The sequence below is a fragment of the Pristiophorus japonicus genome, chromosome 16 (assembly GCF_044704955.1).
Source record: "Pristiophorus japonicus isolate sPriJap1 chromosome 16, sPriJap1.hap1, whole genome shotgun sequence".
NCBI lineage: Eukaryota > Metazoa > Chordata > Chondrichthyes > Pristiophoridae > Pristiophorus > Pristiophorus japonicus.
Genome location: NC_091992.1, coordinates 107666476 through 107688626, shown reverse-complemented (window position 1 = coordinate 107688626; position 22151 = coordinate 107666476). Strand labels below are relative to the sequence as shown.

Here is a 22151-nt window from a genome sequence, read left to right as displayed (position 1 = left end):
TTTTCTGTTCCTGTGCCTGGGCATATTAAGAACATAAGAACATAAGAAATAGGAACAGGAGTAGGCCATACGGCCCCTCGAGTCTTCAATAAGATCATGGCTAATCTGATTATGGACTCAGCTCCACTTCCCTGCCTGCTCCCCATGACCTCTTATCATTTAAGAAACTGTCTATTTCTGTCTTAAATTTATTCAATGCCCCAGCTTCGACAGCTCTCTGAGGCAGCGAATTAAACAGATTTACAACCCTCTGAGAGAAGAAATTTCTCCTCATCTCTGTTTTAAATGGGCAGCCCCTTATTATAAGATCATGCCCTCTAGTTCTAGTCTCCCCCATCAGTGGAATCATCCTCTCTGCATCCATCTTGTCCAGCCCCCTCATAATCATACGTTTCGATAAGATCACCTCTCATTCTTCTGAATTCCAATGAGTGGAGGCCCAACCTACTCAACCTTTCCTCATAAGTCAACCCCCTCAATCTCCAGAATCAACCTAGTGAACCTTCTCTGAGCTGCCTCCAAAGCAAGTATATCCTTTCGTAAATATGGAAGTCAAAATGGCACGCAGTGTCCAGGTGTGGCCTCACCAATACCCTGTATAGCTGTAGCAAGACATCCCTGCTTTTATACTCTAACCCCTTTGCAATAAAAGCCAAGATTCCATTGGCCTTCCTGATCACTTGCTGTACCTGCATACTATCCTTTTGTGTTTCATGCACAAGTACCCCCAGGTCCCGCTGTACTGCAGCACTTTGCAAATTTTCTCCATTTAAATAATAATTTGCTCTTTGATTTTTTTTTTCTGCCAAAGTGCATGACCTCACACTTTCCAACATTATACTCCATATTGGAGCGCTGGGGTGCAACAAATGGAGGAAAATCAAACGGGGAGGATCGTATTTCCAATAGAGAGCCCCCCCTGCCCCCCCGCCCCGCCCCCGTTACTGGATTTTCCATCCACTTAAACTGAAGGACAGGGCTGGCTCCCTTACTGGCAAGTGATTTTCTTTTATTCATTGCGTCCACACGATCCAATAATCCCAAGCACAGGTGCAGAAATGGGAAAATTCGCCTCAATATCGCACTAAAATATTCTTGTTGAATCAAGTGGACTCATCAGCCAGCATCAGCCCAGATTCAAGTACAAATAACAACATTAACAGTTCTCAGAGAATTCATCCACTTGCACTGGAAACTTTGCCATTTTCTAAGTCCAGCCCGGATTCTAAAGTGTTCGCCTTAAAGCGCGAGAAAAATCAAGTGTAAAGTCGGTACAAAACCTTACCCGAAAGTGCCACCAGATTCAGTACTGTTTTAGAGGAAGTATAAAGAAAGCCACGTAGCAACGTTGATTAAACTCTTCAGAATTATCACTGGCTTCAAGGCAAAACAAAAACCAGCGCGTTAACAATCACAACATTTGATATTAGCCTACTGGGGTCTATCCAATGTCTGATTGTGCATTCAGCCCGAGCGAAGGTCCTTCACCTTTATCTAAAGTCAGCTTTCTCACAGTGTTCACAGTGTCAGCAGGACAGCTGGATCTTTGTCTATGTACAGGTACTGCAGGACCCAGAGTGAAAGTATTCTGGAGCTAGTCCAGCTAAACTGCTGTTGTTACTCAACTTAGTGGTTGAGTAAATGTTTTATGCCATGTCGCAATCAACCATAAACATTTACTCGAGAATCTGAAACTATTTAGTAGCAAACTTGAGAGAAGTTAAGAGAGATATTATCTGCTCTGCTTTGGTCAAGTTTGGTAGTAATTTGTGATCCTTTATTATTCAATGTATTGCTAACCTGCTGGAGATTTGCTGCCAAGTAGGGCTATTTATATGCAGGGATAAATTTGCCATATAAGAATATTTCATTGCTGCTCTTGTCTGCACTATTCCTGGAACTGGCCGTTATTAAGAAATGGCTTTGCTAAAATCATTTTATTAGTAAATTTAAAAATAAGGCAGTAATCTCATCTCATTATTACAAAAAGAAACTGTACTGACTCACGTTCCAATTTGTAACTGCCTGGTTTTAAATGTTCTTTAGATGAACCTTTTGAGGATTTATTTAGGTTTGAATTTAATTTTCACATGCAGCAAATGTACTCAGAATTACTGAAGAAGTTAAATTTGTTCAATATGATTCACTCTCATCTTGATACCTGTTAGATATCACTGGGTTTTTAATGTTTGTTATTTCTGGGTTATGTGTATTCTAATTTAATTGGGTACTTGCAAAACCAATTTGACATAAGAGCAATTGTAATTTTTTTTATCAGATCTGTTAAACTTGCCTCTACTGTTCTGCTTTAATACTGATCAAAGTCCTGCTTCTTCAAGGGGGTATTGACTATTTCTTTTAGACCTATCGATGTCTAAATGTTTGAATGGTTTGGCACCAACGTACATATCTAACGGAATTCCAATAAATCTATTCAATTTCTGCTGTAAGGCTAGACCTTGTTGCAGTCTTAATTGCACACCTCTCAAATGCAGACAAAAGTCAGGTGAGTGCTTTGTGCTGATCAGTTGAAAACGATTTGATTTTAAATCAATACTCACGTAAATTTCTGCCCCATAAAACCCATCCTGGTACACAACTCTGCAAAAAAATAGGAAGCATCAAGAATTATCTTTTGCATATTTGATTATAAAATGTCTTCCCATAAAACTTGGCAATGATCACAGGACGATACTCTGCTAACGAGCAAACCCATCCACCACAGCTTCCATGCTACATTCACACCAAGCCGACAATACATACGTTTCTTTGTCAAGTAAAACTTGTTCGAATTGAACCCTCCTTAATATATACTGTCCCCGGAAGGCATGTAGAGTTCGAAATGATCAAGTAACTGAGTTTTATATATAGGTTTTCAACCTGTTGTGGATGTGATAAACAACAACAAAAAAGGTCTCATTTTGGCAGCTCTTGACTGGAGAATGACATTCTCCAGGCTGTGCAGGGGCCTGTGCTCTTTTGGTTACTGTGCTCAATGGGCAGATTTCTAACGTTTTCTTACAAAAGTTGCAGCTTAAATCCTTAGAGCCTGAAGGTACTTTTTAATCAGGGTTTTTCATCCCCCCCCACCCCACCCCCCACCAAAAAAAATCCTATAAATCCTGGGTAGGCTTCACTAATTCACAGCTATGCTGCTTGATGGAACAATGTGCAGTAGCATGATGCTACGCCACTGAGAGAGAAATGATGCTCTCCCAACATGAATTGCGGGATGGATGATATTCAAACTGTCCTGCCTTCCTGGCTGGATGAGGATCCCTGTTGGTAAATTCCTACTTCTTGTATATACCGAGGACTTGCTTTTTGCAGTTTGATGTTTCAGGCTAATGTAGAGGAGATGAGAAACGTGTCAAGAACAAGGTCAAAATGCAGCTCACTGCGCCCGAGAGGAATTATATACAAAGCACTCATTTACTAATAACAACAAATTGTTGACTGAAAGCTGAACTGCGAGGACGTCATGCTATGAATATACTATTTGGGGAGCTCAGCTGCTACTGATTTTCTTTACAGATTTGGTTACATTTTAGATTATATATGAAACATCAATAATAAATATCAGATGATCTTAAGAAATTTGATGGAGCTGAAGTATATTTGCAGTTCTTTTTATCCCCTGGTGACATTGCTGTTTAAAAAAAATGTCAGTCTTGTTTTCCTTTCAGAAGATATGGTAAAATGCTACTTTGAGATCAGCAAACCTAATGAGAATGTTTCCATGTTTGGATTTCTAATATATATATTTTTAAAATCGCATAATTTAATTTCTCAGGAAAAAACACACGAGCAATCATCTCAAATGCTAATGTTGCGCTTTAAAAGCAGTTTAATTACAAGAGACAATGTGTTTTTATCACTCGGTCAGTGGAATCCAATCGGCCACTTAAAATGTGAAATTTTACACAATATGTTATGGGAACATAGAAGTAGGCCCTGCCGCCCTTCCAGCCTCATCCATGTTCAATTAGAACAAGGTTGATGTGTACCTCAACATTATTTACCCCACCTTTGCTTCAAGAGAATTTCAAATTTCCATAATCCTTTGTATAAAAAATTGTTTCCAGGTTTTACTCCTAAATGGCCTCACTCTAATTTTAGGGTTATGCCTCCTTGTTCTGAATTCCTCCACCAGAGGAAATAGTTTCTCTGTATCTACCCTATTGAATCCCTTTATCATTTTATATACCTTGATTAGATCACCCCTAAATACAGGAAAATACAAATCAAGTTAATGCCATTTGTCGGCATAATTCAACACTTTAAGAATTTCATTCTGGTGAACCTGCGCTGTACCCTCTTCAAGGCCAACATACCTTTCCGGAGGTGTGATGACCAAAAACTGAACATACTATGACAAGGCTCTGTACACTTTTGAATTCCAACCTCCTTAAGATAAAGGTCAACATTCCACTAGTCTTTTTAATTATTTGTTATAACTTGCTTTTAATGATTTGTGTACATGGATACCTAAATCCTTTGCACCGCCACAGCTCCAAGGCTCCCACCACAAAGAAAATATTCTGATTTGGCTTTCACACTCGTCCACATTGAACTCCATTCCTGTACCCATCTACAGAACTCACTGGGCCTTCTAATCGTCATCCTCAAACTGGGATATACAACTCTCTATTCCTTTATCCAAGTCATTAAAGAGTGATCGAATTGAGGTGTTTAAGATGATTAAAGAAGTTGATATGTAGATAAAAACTATATCCTCTGGTGAGAGAGTTCAAAACAAGGGAGCATAACTTAAAAATAGAGCGAGGCTGTCCAAGCATCAGAAAGCACTTCTTCACACAAAGGGTAGTGGAAATTGGAAACTCTCTCCCAAATGACGCTCTTCAGGCTAGGTCAATTAAAACGTTAAAACTAAGATTGATAGAGTTTTGTTAGGCAAGGGTTTATGGAACCAAGGCAGGTAGATGGAGTTAAGATACAGATCAGCCATGGCCTAATTGAATAGCGGAACAGGCTCGAGGAGCAGAATGGTCTACTCCTGTTCCTAGTTTCTATGTTCCTATTAATATCTATGGAGAAAAGCTGAGGCCGCAGTACAGATCTCTGGGGAGCATCATTTGCCACATCTTGCCAATCAGAGATGTTCCCTTTATCCCTACCCTCTGCCTTCTACCTCCCAACCAATTACTAACCCATGCCATAAGGTTACCTCCAATACCGTGCATTTTCATGTTTGTTAATTATCTCTTGTGTGGAAGCTTATCAAACGTCTTCTGGAAGTCTAAATAGTCAACATCCATAGACACTAACCTATCCACTATGTTAGTGACCTCCTTAAAAAAATTCAGCTGGATTAGTCAGACATGATCTACCCCTCACAAATCCAAGCTGACTCTGTTTGATCAGCTCATAAGTGGGAGAAATGGGTTTTGGTTCATGGGGCACTGGCACCAGTACGGGGTAAGAGGGAGCTGTTTCGTTGGGACGGACTCCGCTTGAACCATGCTGGGACCAGTGTCCTGGCAAATCGAACAACTAGGGCTGTACAGAGGGATTTTAAACTAAATAGTGGGGGCGCGGTGGGGGGGGGGGGGGGCGAAGGGTTTAGGTGAGCGGAAATTTAAAAAGTCAAAGAGCAAGGAGAAGGCAATTGAACAGGGTAGCACTGGGCAAATGATAACCAGAGTGTGACAGGAAGGGACAGAATGTATAAAAATAAGAGTGCATCAGAAAGTGGGGTCAAAGCAGGGAAAACGTTAAAAAAAACTAAATTTAAAGCTCTTTATCTGAATGCATGCAGCTTTCGTAACAAGATAGATGAGTTGATGATACAAATAGATATAAATGGGTCAGATCTGATAGCGATTACAGACACCTGGTTGCAAGGTGATCAAGGCTGAGAACTGAATATTCAGAGTTATTTTGACAATTCGGAAGGATAGACAAAAAGGAAAGGGAGGTGGGGTAGCTCTGTTAATAAAGGATGAGATCAGTGCAGTGGTGTGGAATGATATTGGCTCAGAAGATCAAAATGTAGAATCAGTTTGGGTGGAGATAAATAATAAGGGGAAGAAGTCACTGGTAGGAGTAATCTACAGGCCCCCAAACAGTAGCCACACTGTTGCACGGAGTATAAATCAAGAAATAATGGAGGCTTGTAAGAAAGGAACGGCAATAATCATGGGTGATTTTAATCTTCATATTGATTGGACAAATCAAATTGGCCAAGGTAGCCTTGAGGAAGAGTTCATAGAGTGTGTACTGGATGGTTTGCTTGAACAGTACATTACGGAACCAACCAGGGAACAGGCTATCTTAGATCTGGTACTGTGTAATGAGACAGGATTAATAGATAATCTTCTAGTAAAGGATCCTCTAGGAAAGAGTGATCATAGCATGGTTGAATTCCTAATTCAGTTGGAGGGTGAGAAAGTTGGATCTCAAACCAGGGTCCTGATATATAAAGGAGATTACAAAGGTATGAAGGCAGATTTAGCTAACGTGGATTGGGAAAATAGATTAAAGTGTGGGATGGTTGATAAGCGGTGGCAGACATTTAAAGAGATATTTCATAACTGTCAACAAAAATATATTCCAGTGAGAAGGAAAGACTTTAAGAGAAGGGGGAACCATCCATGGTTAACTAAGAAAGTAAAGGATCGTATCAAGTTGAAAACAATGGCATACAAAGGGTTCAAGATTAGTGGGAGGCCAGAAGATTGGTAAACTTTTAAAAACCAGCAAAGAATGACTAAAAAAAAATAAAGAGAGGGATTATAAATTATGAAAATAAACTCACAAGAAATATAAAAACAGACAGTAAGAGTTTCTATAGGTATATAAAAAGGAAAAGAGTAGCTAATGTTGGCCCCTTAGAGGATGAGACTAGGGAATTAATAATGGAAAATAGGGAAATGGCAGAGACTTTGAACAAATATTTTGTATCAGTATTCACGGTAGAAGACACTAAAAACATCTCAATAATAGATAATAAAGGGGTTGTAGGGAGGGAGGAATTTAAAACAATCACTATCACTAAAGAAAAAGTATTCGGTAAAATAATGGGACTAACGGTGGACAAGTCTCCTGGACCTGATGGCTTGCATTCTAGGGTCTTAAAAGAAGTGGCTGCAGAGATACTGGATGCATTGGTTGTAATCTACCAAAATTCCCTAGATTCTAGTGAGGTACCAGCGGATTAGAAAACTGCAAATGTAATGTCCTTATTTAAAAAAGGAGGCAGACAGAAAGCAGGAAATTATAGACCAGTTAGTCTAACATCAGTCATTGGTAAAATGCTGGAGTCCATTATTAAGGAAGCAGTAGTAGGACATTTGGAAAAGCATAATACAGTCAAACAGAGTCAGCATGGTTTTATGAAAGGGAAATCATGTTTGACAAATTTGCTGGAGTTCTTTGATGAAGTAACGAGCAGGGTGGATAAGGGGGAACCAGTGGATGTGGTATATTTGGATTTTCAGAAGGCATTAGATAAGATGCCACATAAAAGGTTACTGCACAAGATAAAAGTTCACGGGGTTGGGGATAATATATTAGCATGGATAGAGTATAGGCTAACTAACAGAAAACAGAGTTGGGGTAAATGGATCATTTTCCGGTTGGCAAGCGGTAACTAGTGGCGTGCCACAGGGATCGGTACAGGGGCCTCAACTATTTACAATCTATATTAATGATTTGGTTGAAGGGACCGAGTGTAATGTGCCAAGTTTGCTGATGATACAAAGATGGGTGGGAGAGCAAGTTGTGAGAAGGACACAAAAAACCTGCAAAGGATATAGACGTGCTAAGTGAGTGGGCAGATGGAGTATAATGTGGAAAAATGTGAGGTTATCCACTTTGGCAGAAAAAAATAAAAAAGCAAATTATTATTTAAATGGAGAGAAATTACAAAATGCTGCAGTACAGAGGGATCTGGGGGTTCTTGGGCATGAAACACAAAAAGTTAGTATGCAGGTACAGCAAGTAATCAGGGAGGCAAATGGAATGTTGGCCTTTATTGCAAGGGGGATAGAGAATAAAAGCAGAGAAGTCCTGCTACAACTGAGGCTATACATAGAGTACTGCGTACAGTTTTGGTTTCCGTATTTAAGGAAGGATATACTTGCATTGGAGGCTGTTCAGAGAAGGTTCACTAGGTTGATTCCGGAGATGAGGGGTTGACGTATGATGATAGGTTGAATAGGTTGGGCCTATACACATTGGAGTTCAGAAGAATGAGAGGTGATGTTATCGATAATTCGATATTTCCACTCATAAGGGAAACTAAAACTAGGGGACATAGTCTCAGAATAAGAGGCCGTCCATTTAAAGCTGAGATGAGGAGGAATTTCTTCTCTCAGAGGGTTGTAAATCTGTGGAAATCTCTGCCCCAGAGAGCTGTGGAGGCTGGGTCATTGATTATATTTAAGATGGAGATAAACAGATGTTTGAGTGATAAGGGAGTAAAGGGTTATGGGGAGCGGGCAGGGAAGCGGAGTTGAGCCCAAGATTAGATCAGTCATGATCTTATTGAATGGCGGAGCAGGCTCGAGGGGCCAAATGGCCTACTCCTGCTCCTATTTCTTGTGTTCTTATGTCCTATTTCTTATACTTGTCCAAGTGCTGTGACCCTGTCCCTGATCACAGATACCAGTAACGTCCCCTTAACTGATACTAAACTGACAGGTCTGTAGCTATCTGACTGCTCCTTTCTTCTCTTCTTAAATAATGCAGTGACATTAGCAATTTTCCAATCGAAAGGTACAATTCCTCAATTGAGAGAGCTTTGGAAAATTGTGACTAATTTCCTCACCTATTTGTTTTCATACTCTGGGGTGGAAACCAACAGTTCCTGAAAACGTGTATATCTTAAATCCCATTATTTTCTCCATTTCTATTTTTGTTTACTTATATTAAATCTATTAAATTCTACTCCTCGACTTATTTTTAAGCTCCCTTGTACTGTTGGTATTTTGTCCTCTTCCTCAACTGTGAAAATGGATTAATTTAACAAGTCTGCTATTTCCTTATAGTCCATTATATTCTCACCTGCTCCTGTCTTTAATGGATTCACAGTCACTTTTACCACTCTCTGGCTCTTAATATATTTATAAAACCTTTTGCTGTTAGCTTTCATATCCCTTGCAAGTTTTTCATATTCCTTTTTACACCTTTTATTACTTTCTTTGTATCCCTTTGTTGCTTTTAATAGCTCTCCCAGTCCGCTGGATTTTCACTTCACCTTGCATTTGTGTAAGCCTTTTCTGTTTAGCCTGTCAAGCCTGTCAAATTACTCAGTGTGTGTAACAACAACGAGTCTTCAGAGAGAAAGCAAACTCCCAGCTCCTCAGATGCAAGGGAGGCCAGAGCTTATGGTCCAGCTGTAGGACTCAAGCTACCAGATTACCAGTTTACTGATTACAATCACAATGAGGCGATCTGCTGAAAATGGCTGGCCGTGCTGTGTTTTGCAGCTTGCAAGTAATTCATATCTAAACCAACTAGGGATAAATATTTCATTGATTACTGAGTTATAAAGACTAAGTTAATTTTGAAGTCAAAGATTACAATCATGCATCCACATATCTAATGGAACTTTTGAAGAAAAGGCACATTAAGGTGTATGTTCCTCCATTTTGTAATGATTGCCAAAACAGTTCGAAAGCAAACAAAGTGGGAAACCTGGCTTCACACCTTCCTACTAATAAAAGTAAACAGAGAGAACAAAAAAAAATCAACTAATATGTGCGACCCCTGCCCTAGGCAATCTACAAAATGTTGAAGGGTAAGGATGAAAAGGGATATTTTCTATTTTTGTTAGACGTAATAACAAAGAAGTCATCCTCCCTTCCCACTCCTATCATTAACCTAAGTCTTGGCCTTGGAGTTAAATTCCCTGTAATTTAGTGGCTACAGTAGTTCACTTTCCCTGTTGTTGTGGCCTTTCAGAACTGCACAACCTTTAGAGGAGAGTTTTCCTAATTAAGAAATGAAGTATAGACAATAAATATGTTGCTTCCAATAAAAAATAGCAGGTGGAAAAATATTTCAAATTATTTTCGATAATTAGAACAATTCAGGGCAGTTACAGAGGGGAGGGTGGAAGAGAATAATTAACCACATTTGTAGTGAAAAATAGGAACTTCAAACATAAATTGACAAATAATTTTCCTATTAAAACTTTAATTAAAATGCGATCCAATTATGCATCTCTGCTGTGTAAAACAAATAATCTTTCAAAAGCAAATTTGCCCTCTTATCTCACATTAACCAGGTTGTAACGGCTCACTGTCACTTTGGTACAGCCACATTTGAAATATTTTTCCACCAGCTATTTTTTTATTTGCAGCAACATTCAGGGGCCGAATTTGCCCCTTTCTATAAGAGCGGTGACCACCTCAAAGAGGTCGGTAAGCAGTCACCGCTCAGTCGGTGCGGAAGGGCCGCCATTTTGAAAATTGTCCTCGTGGACTTTCCTGGTGGAGAACGTCTTCGCTCCGCCTGTGTTGCTGTCCGTGTTTCCGACCCCTTACCGACCGGCGGCGACCCCTTTGCCGCTCCGCGTGTGAAATTGCCCTGTGGGAGCGGATTGGCCACCGCTCGGTGGCCCCGACAGCTTTCCCTGGCGGCAAGCTTCTTGTGGCTGGGCAGTGTGTCCGCCCTTAAAGGGGAGGACACACTGCCACCGCTGCCATTTTATTTTAATTTTCGGCCGACTGCCAGGTTGGCCCGACAATGGTGGCCACGGGTTTGGCTAGGTCGCCAACAGGCAGCCCTGCACCCCGTCTTGGGTACCGGGCTGCTGGCCTGGCCGAAACCTTCCCTGATGGCCCAGTGTTTGCCACTAAAATGGCTGAAGAGTTCGCAGGTCCCTCCCCTTTAACTGAAGGGAAGGGATGTTGTGACGTGTCAACGCGGCGCTGATGACTCAGAGCGATGGCCGCTCCGACCCACCCGCACTTCCACCCCGCTGACAACACCACATCCGCCCCGCTCTAAAAAAAAAACAGAAGAGTTGAATTTCCCTGGATTGTCCGCCCCATGCCCTGGGGTGGACGGAACACTTAAAGATCAGGAGGTGCGCTCCGTTTCGGGTAGAAGGCAATTTCGGGTCCTCATTGTCTGTACTTTTATTTTAGGATGCGACTGCTGCCAACGAGCCAGAAGCGGTTTACGCACGCGCGCTGCCGGAAAGTCGGGAAGGGAGCGGGCTGGTGAAAAAGTCGGGAAGCCGGAGCACTTCTTAGATCCTCTGTTGTGGTGAACGTTATTTTTAAAATTTGGAGCCTGACAGTTATGCGCAGAATGCTTCTGCGATGCTTCCTGCAGCTGCTGGTTCGTTGGCAGGAGTCACTCCGTTTTGTAAATTAGGACCATTCTCCTCGAAAGGCTGCACCACTCTGAAAGGTCACAACAACAGGGAAAGTGGACTTCTCTCACCACAAAACTCCAGGGAATTTAACTCCAGGGCCAAGACCTCGGTTAATGTTTGGAGTGGGGAGGAAGGAAGATATCTTTGTATTAAGTGTAGCAAAATTGTAAGCCCATTCTTGATAAATGGGTTCACAATTTCACCACACCTAGCGTACTGTGGAAACCTTTCCCCATAGATATGCCAAATTTCCCATTACGTTTTACCGCTTCAAAGTAGAACAGTTTACACAGACAAGAGTAAGAGAGGATGTTCTTTTGTAGAATCAAGTAAGTGCTGCTTATAGAATTTGCCTGTAATCTATTGTAAATTATTCACTAGTGATACAGCATAAAAGAAGATAGCACCATCCCCATTGCATCGGAGCACAAATGCAGATATAGCACACCACATGTCATGGCTGGCTACACTATATCCTAATGCTACACAAACCAGCAGGGGTTGAATTTAAAACTAGGAAGTATTCCTAGCGCTCCCAGAACAAGCCTAAAACAGCTCTCACTGTAAATCTATTTTATTTCATAGACATTTAAGGAAGTTAAATTCTTAGAATGCATTTTGCACTGGACATTTGATAATGGACCATAAAATAAAGAGATCTGCCAAGACTATAACATTGGCAGTTTTGTACTGCTACTTACGCTCCGTACGTGGGGATAGGTGGTGGTGGGGGAGCAGCGCGGAAGGTGTTGTAAACAGCGCGACCTCGCCCCCGTAAATGAGCTCCTCTGTAGGCCACAGCTGCTCCAGCTCCTGGGTATGGAAAACCAGTCACTAGAGACAGAGAGGAAAATCAGGTTTACTAGATTGCCTTGCATTCATTACAGCTCAATTAGAAGCTAAATTGATTAAGTGTTTCATACGAGCACTCATTTGATTGATCTCATTATGCAGCATATTGCACACAAAGATGTAAAACATCACTTACAAAATGTTTCTTAAAACTTGCATCTCTCTAGCGCTGCTCAGGTGCAGAGTGCTATCTCAAAGTGCTTTATAGGGTAGTGGAAAAATAGTCGAAACCAAACAGGAGGGGGAAAAGGCAAAAGGAGGGGCGGAGAGGAGGGCTGAAGCACAATTGAGGCAAAAGAGGTCTCATCGAGGCTTTTGAAAGCATTTCGACAGAGGGAGGTCACGAGGCAGAGCTGCTGGGGAAGAGGGGCTACAGCCAGTGATGGTGAGGGGCGACAGCCAGTGATGGTGGAATGGGAAGTAGGAGTAGGCTGGTGTCAGAGGATGCACGCAGTGCTGGATGGGTGGAGACGATTGCTGAGCCCTTTTCAAACCTTCAGGCCCATAAGGATTTGAAGGTCAGGACAAGGTTCCTCGTATCAATTCACTGGGGCATGAGGAGCCAGATGAGTTGTCAAGGACAGGTGTGATGGAAATGTTGGTCGTAGAACGGGTGAGAATGTGTGCCGCAATGCTCTGGATCACTTTTATTTTGTGACTGGCGGTGACCAGCACGGTGAGCAGTACAGAAATTCACCTTGAGATGATAAATGCACCAATCGGAGTTTTGGTAGCAGAAGGGCGTGTTACAGAAGTGAAAGAGGTCATGGTGATCGGTAAAATGTGGGCGAAGACACTGAGCCCCGGGTCGAGCAATACTACAAGGCCCATACTTCCGGGCTCAGCCTAAGGTGGATCCCATGGAGTTGAGGCTGGGGGCACGCAACTACAATTCAAGTTGTAAAAATGATGTATGTCATCTGCTTGTTGTAGTTTGCATTAACGTTACACTACAAGGGAAAGTGAAATATAATCTGAACACGACATTGGAGTTTGAAGCAGTTTGCTGTCCATCTGTACAAAGTGCCCTCAGCCCTGCGCTGCTCAGCTACTTAAAGTACGGGAGTGCAGCAACGCTTATTGATGGCCGGAGCGATGAATCTCTGGTGAAGCCGACACCCCTTGGCTACCTTCGATCACCCCCAACAACACTGAACCAGTTAATGCTGAAAATTTCCTGTTGAATAGATACTTCACTGCAAAGTTTAGCTGCTCCATAGTTGAATTAATTCAAATGCAGCAGCTAAACGCGTTCCTACCTTTCTCTGAAAGCTCATTAGCAAGCCTTTAACAAGTAACAGGAGGTTTAAAAAGAAAACATCAATTTCACACCTTTTGTTTTTAGGTGGAAGACAGAAAGCAACAGAGAAAGAAAAAAAAACAGGCAAGCTCAACTTATCTCCTGGTTTACTGCTATTTTGTTTTAACAGCTGTCTCCGCCATTGATGCTGGTAATTATCCAGCATGGTGGGCAGCTGGCGAACAAACATGGCCATTCAAAGGACTTGGAAAATTAGCTTTAGGGACGTGATTGGATCCTTTTTGTGAATGGAACATTTTTCAGAGTTACATGAACTCGGCTTTAGAGTGCTTTTAATGAATGTGAAATTTGAGTATGCTTCATGTCATACAGACATATCAACACTTGCCAGATCAAAAATGTGACTAATTATATTAGGTTCTTTTTTTAATGAGACAACAGCATTAAGAAGAGTCCTTTTCACATCTTCAGGCCAATAAAATTAAATACGACTAATCAGTGAATAAGCAATAAAAACCCAAATAGTACCGCAGCCTGGGTTTTTAAAAATGTATTTATTCATGGGATGTGGGCATCGCTGGCAAGTCCAGCATTTATTGCCCATCCCTAATTGCCCTTCAGAAGGAGGTGGTGAGGTGCCTTCTTGAACCTCTATTCTTTTGCAGATCATTTCAGAGGGCAGTTACAAGTCAACCATATTGCTGTGGGTCTGCAGTCACATGGAGGCCAGACCAGGTATGGACAGCAGATTTCCTTCCCTAAAGGACATTAGTGAACTATATGGCTTTTTTGACAATCCAGTAGTTTCATGGTCATTATTACTGATACTAGCTTTATTTATTTAATTGAATTCCCCAGCTGCTATGGTGGGATTTGAACTCATCATTAATCCAGGCCTCTGGATTATTAATCCAGTAACATAACCACGATGCTACCATTCTCTTTAGTGGGCCAGCTTGCCGGGTGTCAATGGCCCAGGTGCTGCAACTTGGAAACCTGGCTGCAGGCTCAACAGACATTGAGCACCAATAATAGCAGACTAGTGTAATGAAGGAAACAGAATCCCAACTCTGCATGTTAATGAAAGCATTCAATTCAGCCCCAACTCAGCACTCCACTTATCTTTACAGAACATAACCAAAATACGAGCCACCTGACAAGCGAGAGCATGCTTTTACTGATCAGTTATAATTCACTCAAGGAACAGAAATCCAAATGGTTCAACGGTATGGACTGCATTCTCAAAGGAGTTTAATTCTGAACTCAGCAGTGATTAATGAATAGAAGATGAGGCTGATCTTCTTTCATATGCTTGGGAGACCTTAACACACTGGAGGTCACCAATGCAACATCCTGCTACTTGTTCTGTCATTTAAAATAGAACTTGTTCTACAATTATCATGATTATTTTCATTGCACGATAGTTCATTATTTCACTTCAGTGAAAATAAAAATTGGAAGATGAAAAATAGAGAAACATGGGTGGTGCAATGTGTTACACACTGGCCTTTCACCTCTGGGACCTGGGTTCAAATTCAGCCCCAGGCTGATGCAATGAAAGTCTGTGTTAGTTGCCTATAAATGTCCTAAGTGACATGAGTTTGGATGGTCTCAATCCAGCTCTCACTGGTTATGGAACAAAAGCATTATTTGACAATCTCACTTAGAGGCCACAGTATGGCTGTACAGGGGATCCTCTTCTGAAAGAGGGGAGGCTGAGGTAAATTTTGGGGGTACAGCACAGGGGGGCTTTATTATGCATGTAACCATGTCGTATCTGACCCAGGAGCATTTGATGCAGACACTGGGTAGCTGAAATAATGGGGGATTTTTCAAGTTACTGCTGGAGTGAGAACTGGCATTGAAATCAATGGAAAGGAAAATTGTCTGGTTCCAATTAACGGGCATTAGATCCACGACACCGGCTTTATGCTCCCGCAGTAAGTTGCAAAGTACCCACTATGTCTCATGCCATGGTTTTTCTGGATCTAAGCTTCTATATAAAGTGTTCAATGAATTCTTTATAACGAGAGTGGCCGCAAGCAAACAATAGGAATGTTATCAATATGAGGCCTTGGTGCAAAACCTATTTTAAATCACCTTCCGATACAATCTTCATAATGATCCTATCTAGAAAATTCCAAACTGTGACTTCAGAATGGAAAATATTTTGGAACCGTACTGGGGAGAGCCCCTCTCAGGCTATTTCCAGCAAAATCATAAACCCATTCTTTTAGTATGGTTTTACAATTTTGTATGAATTAGTGACCGGAGGAAATTATCAGTCACTCACTATAGTGATATCAGCCAAGGTCCACACCAACATCTCACCAAAGAAACCAATGAGTAGCCTTTAGAAGCAAACTCCAGAGAAGAGGGTCACAGTCATGCACCAACACTACTGTAAACTGCACTACTGCTCTGAGGCAGGTCCTTGTGGAGTGCACCTGGCGAGATTCATAGAACACTGCGGGGTTGCATCCACCATGCACAGAGCTCCGGTTCCCCAGTGGATATTTTATAATTGTTGAAGCTGTACAATTTCATATGAGAAAAGAGCAGGCGGGAACATCAGCTTTCTCACAACACTGAAAGTCTAGCGTCATGCGGCACCTGAGTTATATTCCACTTGTTCTCCAGCCCAAGTGCTGTGAGAACGCTCTCTGGAGGGGAATCTTACACTACTTGGCTTGGGAGTTTCCCAGAATCACACTGGAACTTGGGCAACTTATTACAGTTGGGGACCCAATTCTGGAGTTATTCTACCACTTTGTTGTCAATATGCATCAACATGAAAGTATTAATATTACGGTGCCCTACGATTCCTACTGCCAGTCTCACTGCATATTAAAATGTGAAAACAGTTACATTGGCAAATTACTTTGGTCTGATGTTCAGCAGTGGTCTCAGGGCACCATGGAGCAGTGCTGGAAATATTCATTTTGGAATATTCATTGGCCCAAAATTTGCAGTCGGGCGGATGGCAACGATCACCTTCATTCCGCCTTTGAAACTGACTACAACTTTGGGATTTGAGGCATACGGAAATCCCGAAGTTGCAGTTTATCATTGACAGCTCCAAAACCTGCCCATAGAGCCGGCAATCTGTGTAATCAGCCAAATCATTGAAACTGATGAAATTTCAGCTCTTCTGCAGTAAGTACGCTGTTAAATTCCTCACTAACAGTTAGACCCAAAGGGATTATTAGGGGTAACTGGGGTTTTAACAGTGTATTGACTGCTAAACAAATGTTAAGGGCCTGGAAAACTAATTTTGTGCAGTGTGAAATTTGTCCATTTTAATAAAAATTTAAATTTTTAAGAAACTTTTCAAAAAATATTTTAAAACTTTTTAAAAAAAAAGTTTGTTCATCTTTATTTCAGGTTTGCCTTTTCCCCACGTGAGAACTCCAATCTTCCTTTTGCTCTCTAACTATTTAAAAAATTTGGGGGCTGAAATTCCCTTGTTTGGTGCCTCCTGTTAGTGCCTCTGGGGAGTGTTTTCGCCAGGGTGAGGGGGCGCTACTGGCTCCCGTGAAATTGTGCGGGAGTTAGCGGAGGCGCAAATGCATTCGCGCTGTGCCCCTGCTGGTAGTGCTACGGGCAGCCGCGCCTCTGCCGATGACGTCATCGCCCCTGGCAGCCCCACGGTGGAAATTGGCTGTGATGACCCCGCCAGCCTCACGGGTCGTGAACCGGGCCAGTCACCCATCGCGGTGTGAAACTTAAAGGGGAGGTGTGCTGTGCTGCACGTCGGCAACTTTTATTCCCCCCCCCCCCCCCACCCATACCGGTCGGGCCGTTCACCGCTCCTTTCGCAGGGTCTGGGCTTCTATCGTGCAACTCAGCACTCCATTTCGGTATTGGGCTGCGGCCATGGCACCTCTTAGCCTTGGTGGCCCAGTGGATGCCATCAAATGGCTGGCAAAGCTTGCAGCGTCCCTGCCCTTTACCGGAAGGGGAGGGGCATTGAAACACATGAGCGCTAAGCCGCATAGCGCTCCGTGATGTGCCTGGGTAGCGCCCCCAATCCCGCCCCAAAAGGAAGTGGAGTGGCGACATTGCACTCCACTTCCTGTGGGGGGCGGTTACCGGAATTTTGCGGCTGGGGCGGGAGTTCCGTGCCGGGCAGAGGAAGTCCCGCCTCGCCTCAGTTACCACCCCAAATGTGGCGTAACCGAATGTCGACCCCGTAGAATTTGAAGAGCTTACTCACTTCCTTGTTCGCTGTCTGTGAGAATTCTGCCTTTTTGATTGGCTGCTTAGACAGCCTGGTGACGTCACAGTTTGAGCAAAAGGATCCCCGTTAAGTTCTGTTGAATTGAATTGTAGGTTGGAAAACCCAAAGTTCTCGACACAGGGATTGCGAGATCTTTGTGCGGTGCATACTTTGGGGCCAGCATCGAACACCTTTGCTTTGCTGCTGACTGCAAATTCCGGACCGTTGAATCATTATGCAGCGTGGCATTTATTTATTTTTTAAATGAAATATTAAAACCCGAGCTTCAAAAATTGTTAAATACACAAATTGCAACAGAGAATTTCTGTCGACGAAAGCGTCAATGAATCTAAAGAAAAAGCCAGCATGACAACAGCTGAAGACTATGGGGCCGAAATTGCACTCCGCCCCGAATTAAATGATGAATTACCACCAGGACAGATGGGGCGGATATTGGAGGGAACTTTGGCCCTTTCCTGTACAAAAATGAACCGGAGCAGTGTTGGGGGCAGCAGAGGGGCAGAAGAGAGTCGGGAGCGGGTTGGAAGTGGGCGGTTTCATTTAGCGCCGTGCTGAGCACGTCAGCTTCACTTAAAGGGGAGGGATGCTGTGAGGCCTCCATGGCGCCCACTGGGCCACCAAGGAGGGTTTCGGCCGGGCCAACGGCCACCATTGTCGGGTTGACCGACAATTAAAACAAAATGGCGGCCTTGCCGGTATGTCCTCCACTCTAAGGGCGGATGCACTGCCCAGCCACGAGCAGCTTCCTGCCATGCGAAGCTGTCAGGGGCATCGAGCAATGGCGGATGCGCGCCCATTGGTCGGAAAAGGGATCACTGCCGGTTGGAAAGGGGTCAGCACATTTTTGCCTATTTATAGCCAAGTACAAGGGACCTGGATAAATGCAATACTTTGGTCAGAAATCTTCCTCCGTTAAGCTGCCACCTGTGCTTTTAATGAATGGTGACTTTTAGCCCCAAATGCAGATATTTTCCTTGTGCAGCTTTTGTTGCAGGGCACCCAAATGTTCAGCATTACAGTCAGCATCGATTCCCATTGTACCATTGTGCACCATTGTGTACCATTAGTCTACTTTTCTGCCACCACCACAACTTCCCCTTTTATAGTGAGCTGCAACCCTATACAAAAACAACTTGCATTTATATAGTGAAAGAAAAGGTACCAAGGTGTCTTACAGAGGCATGGGAATAAACGGACCCTAAGTCAAAAGAGGATACATTAGGAGGGCAACCAAAGTTTGGCCTAAGAGGTGCATTTTCAGGAAAATCTTAAAGGAGGAGAGGGTGGTCGAGAGGTGGAGAGATTTCAGGAAGGAATTTCAGAGAGTGAGATCCATCCTCACTGGATCTATTTAGGGGGAGGGATTCCCAACACAAAATGTGGTGCGGTTCGTCCATTGTACTAACCTCATCCTTTGTTCCTTTGATGATAATCTTAAATTTATGTTATTTTGCTGCCTCACCAATTGATGGAAATATTTTTTTTTCCCAATTTACCTGATCAAAATGCCTCATAACTTTGAACATCTCCATCAGATATTCCTTTAACTTTCCCTATTCTAATGAAAAAAAAGCACCAGTTTCTCGAGTCTCTCCTGGGAACTAAAGCCTCTCAACCCTGGTGTCGTCTTAGTAAATTTCTTCTGTACCTTTTCCTTGGCTTTGACATACTTCCTAAATTAGGGCGCTCAAAACTAGACACATTAAGGTAGAAACTGGTCCGGAAAACTGGGGCAAAAATGATCAATTATGCTCTGTGCCTTGCATGATCTTCAGGCATCCTGGGAAACCGCCATAAACAGATGTTAGGCTCTTTGCATCTGCTAATGAAGGGCTCAGTACCATTTGTTAGCGCTGGTTTTGGTAGGAGTGCTGTGACCTAACAAGCGAATGCCACCTTACTTACCTTCCCGTGGAGCCAAGGGCATCAGCAAAGCTCCTGCTATCTCCACAGCTCCCTTGAGGGCCTGTGATCAGACCCCCTCCCTGGAACATCGCCGTGACTTACGTGCCTGAAAATGGTCGTGACACCTTTTTACCCCAGTATTCTAACTAAGGATTTGTATAGGTTGACCTATACTTCTTTGCTTTGGTATAATCTCCATTTGCCTTTTCTTTTTACAGCTTTCTAAACATGTCTTCCCATGTTTAAAGATTTATGTATCAGAACCATTAAAGCCTCTCCTTTTAAAATGTAACCTTTAATGTATATCCCCGATGCTATCTTTTAAAAGGTGAAAGGTCTGTCGACCCAACTGAGACTTTGCGATTGTGTGTTCCGAGACACAGTAAGATACTTTGCAAGGGTTTCTATAAGATAGTAACCAGCTAAAATGCAGAAAAATAGTTCTTCTACTTTCTGCTCATAGAAGTTTCAGCACAATGGGAGGTCATTTGGCCAATGCTGGTGATTACTTTAGATAGCTATCTGTGTAAATCCATTTTCTTATGCAAATTCTGAAAACTCCTTTTGGTCTGGTGCATGTCATTGACAGGAGAGGAGCGAAGATTGGACACTGATCGTGTATATTTAGCGTTTTAATATTTAATATTAGAATTACTTTAAGGGATCAATTATTTGTTAGAATTTGTTATAAGCTGCCATTAGTCATTTTGGGTGGGAGTTAGTTTTACGTGCCAGTATATTTTGCAGTGAACATATCGCTTCGAGTTCAGCTCGCATGAGCTGAGCCAACTGATCCAATCCTTAAATCCATTTTAATGCATTGGTTTCTGGCAATCTCTAACCAGCTCCAGCAGTCAAAACTATTTCTGCGAGACAATCACACAGATTAAAAGCAATTTAAACAAAGGGCGAAACAGTTCATGTGTGAAGAATTCCATATACACATCTGGTAGGAACTAACACACTGGTACAAGCAGATTTTGTTTCCAGCTTTCCTGCATTCCCAGAATTTGCATAACTCCTTTAGTCAGCTGATGAGATGAGCACTTTAAATTTTTATCGCCGGTTCTTTGATTTTCCATTCCAAATTCTTCTTACAAGCAGGCACCATCTAGACGAAATGCATTAACTACTCTAAGTAATGCTCCCATGATTCCCCAGATAGCTCTGCCTCATGCTGCCTGCTCCCAGCTACTTTGTCCTCACAGAAAAGCCTGCTTGCAGCCACTTTACTCATATGTCAGTGTCTGTGTTAAATAAAGAAAGAACTTGCATTTAAATGGCACCTTTCATGACCGTAGGAGTGTTTTACAACCAATGAAGTGCAGCTTTTTTGACGTGTAGTCACTGTAGTAATGAAGGGGAAAGCAGCAGCAAATTTGCACGCAGCAAGATCCAGCAAACAGTAATTAAGTAAACGACCAAATACTCTGTTTTTTGGTGATTTTGGTTGAGGATATATGTTGGCCAGGACACCGGGAGATCTCCTTTCCAGATAGGACCATGGGATCTTTTACTTCCACCTGAGCAGGAAGACGGGGCCTCAGTTTAACATGTCAGCTGAAAGATGGCATCTCTGATGGTGCAGCACTCACTCAACATTGCAATGAAATGCCAGTCTGCATTCATGTGTTTAAGTCATGGAGTGAGGCTTGAACCTTTGACCTTTTGACTCTGAGGCTACCACTGAGCCAAGGCACTGGCTTCGAAAATCTTTGGGTCACGATCCCGGCAGTTACACAGTGATTGCACCTGCCTGTACCCTCCAGCACTGACGCTGTCAGAATTTATGGGGTCAGTATGATGGCACGTCTTAATATGGGGCTCAAGCACCACTATGGGCACATCTTCTAGCGTCTGCTTGCCCCTTGCTCATGGGAACTTTGCCTTTGGTATGCCAAGGCCCACCTACAAGTCCAACTCTGGCAACATTCCTTTCAGCCCCCTGAGCAAGAGGGCCGATCATCACATATGCCGATATGGAAGCCAGTATAGCTCCTCTCAATCAGCATACTGGTCGCCACCTCTACAGCTGCAGCTTGAGGAATGGAAACACCTGGCTTGTTAGGAATTCCCTGCCCTGGCCGCCAGTTGCCTTGTAAATGGTGGACGGAGGTTCTATCCCTTACAAGGCAATGCGGAAACACCAGAAACTTGGCACAATCCAGTCCGTGATGAGTAGTACAGCTTTTCTCTGGGAATAAAAACTATCATCATTGACATTGCACGTCAGTGAATTGGCCATCGCTGGAAATGTCTTGGCTAAGAAAGGTACACATCCATGACACTAACATTAGTGCTCCACCAGCATCACTTTTCTGAACAATGCTTAATACCCTTGTTATACTTGGACATTTATACCAATCATAGCAGTGTAAATGTGCCATGTAAATGTCAGTACAGAGGCAAAGTCAAAGTGGTCTCCTGTGGCAGTGACCTGAAGGTGGCACAGTTCTAGCCCAACGTAAGGAACAGACAAACAACTCAGAATCCAACGTATGGCTTGACAATGGAATATTATGTCACACACATTGAGCACTGTT

General features: G+C 42.7%; 1 protein-coding gene across 5 annotated transcripts in view; it reads right to left on the bottom strand.

The window, feature by feature from the left end:
- rbfox3a (RNA binding fox-1 homolog 3a) overlaps positions 1–22151 on the bottom strand; it is a 173127-nt gene that overhangs the window by 37849 nt on the left and 113127 nt on the right. For all 5 annotated transcript variants that reach the window (XM_070858201.1, XM_070858204.1, XM_070858202.1 and 2 more), the window contains 2 exons: positions 12052–12184; positions 2562–2601 (listed from right to left, as the gene is read on the bottom strand). In XM_070858201.1, the coding sequence (XP_070714302.1) occupies positions 2562–2601; positions 12052–12184 (173 nt within the window). The remainder of the gene's footprint in view (positions 1–2561; positions 2602–12051; positions 12185–22151) is intronic.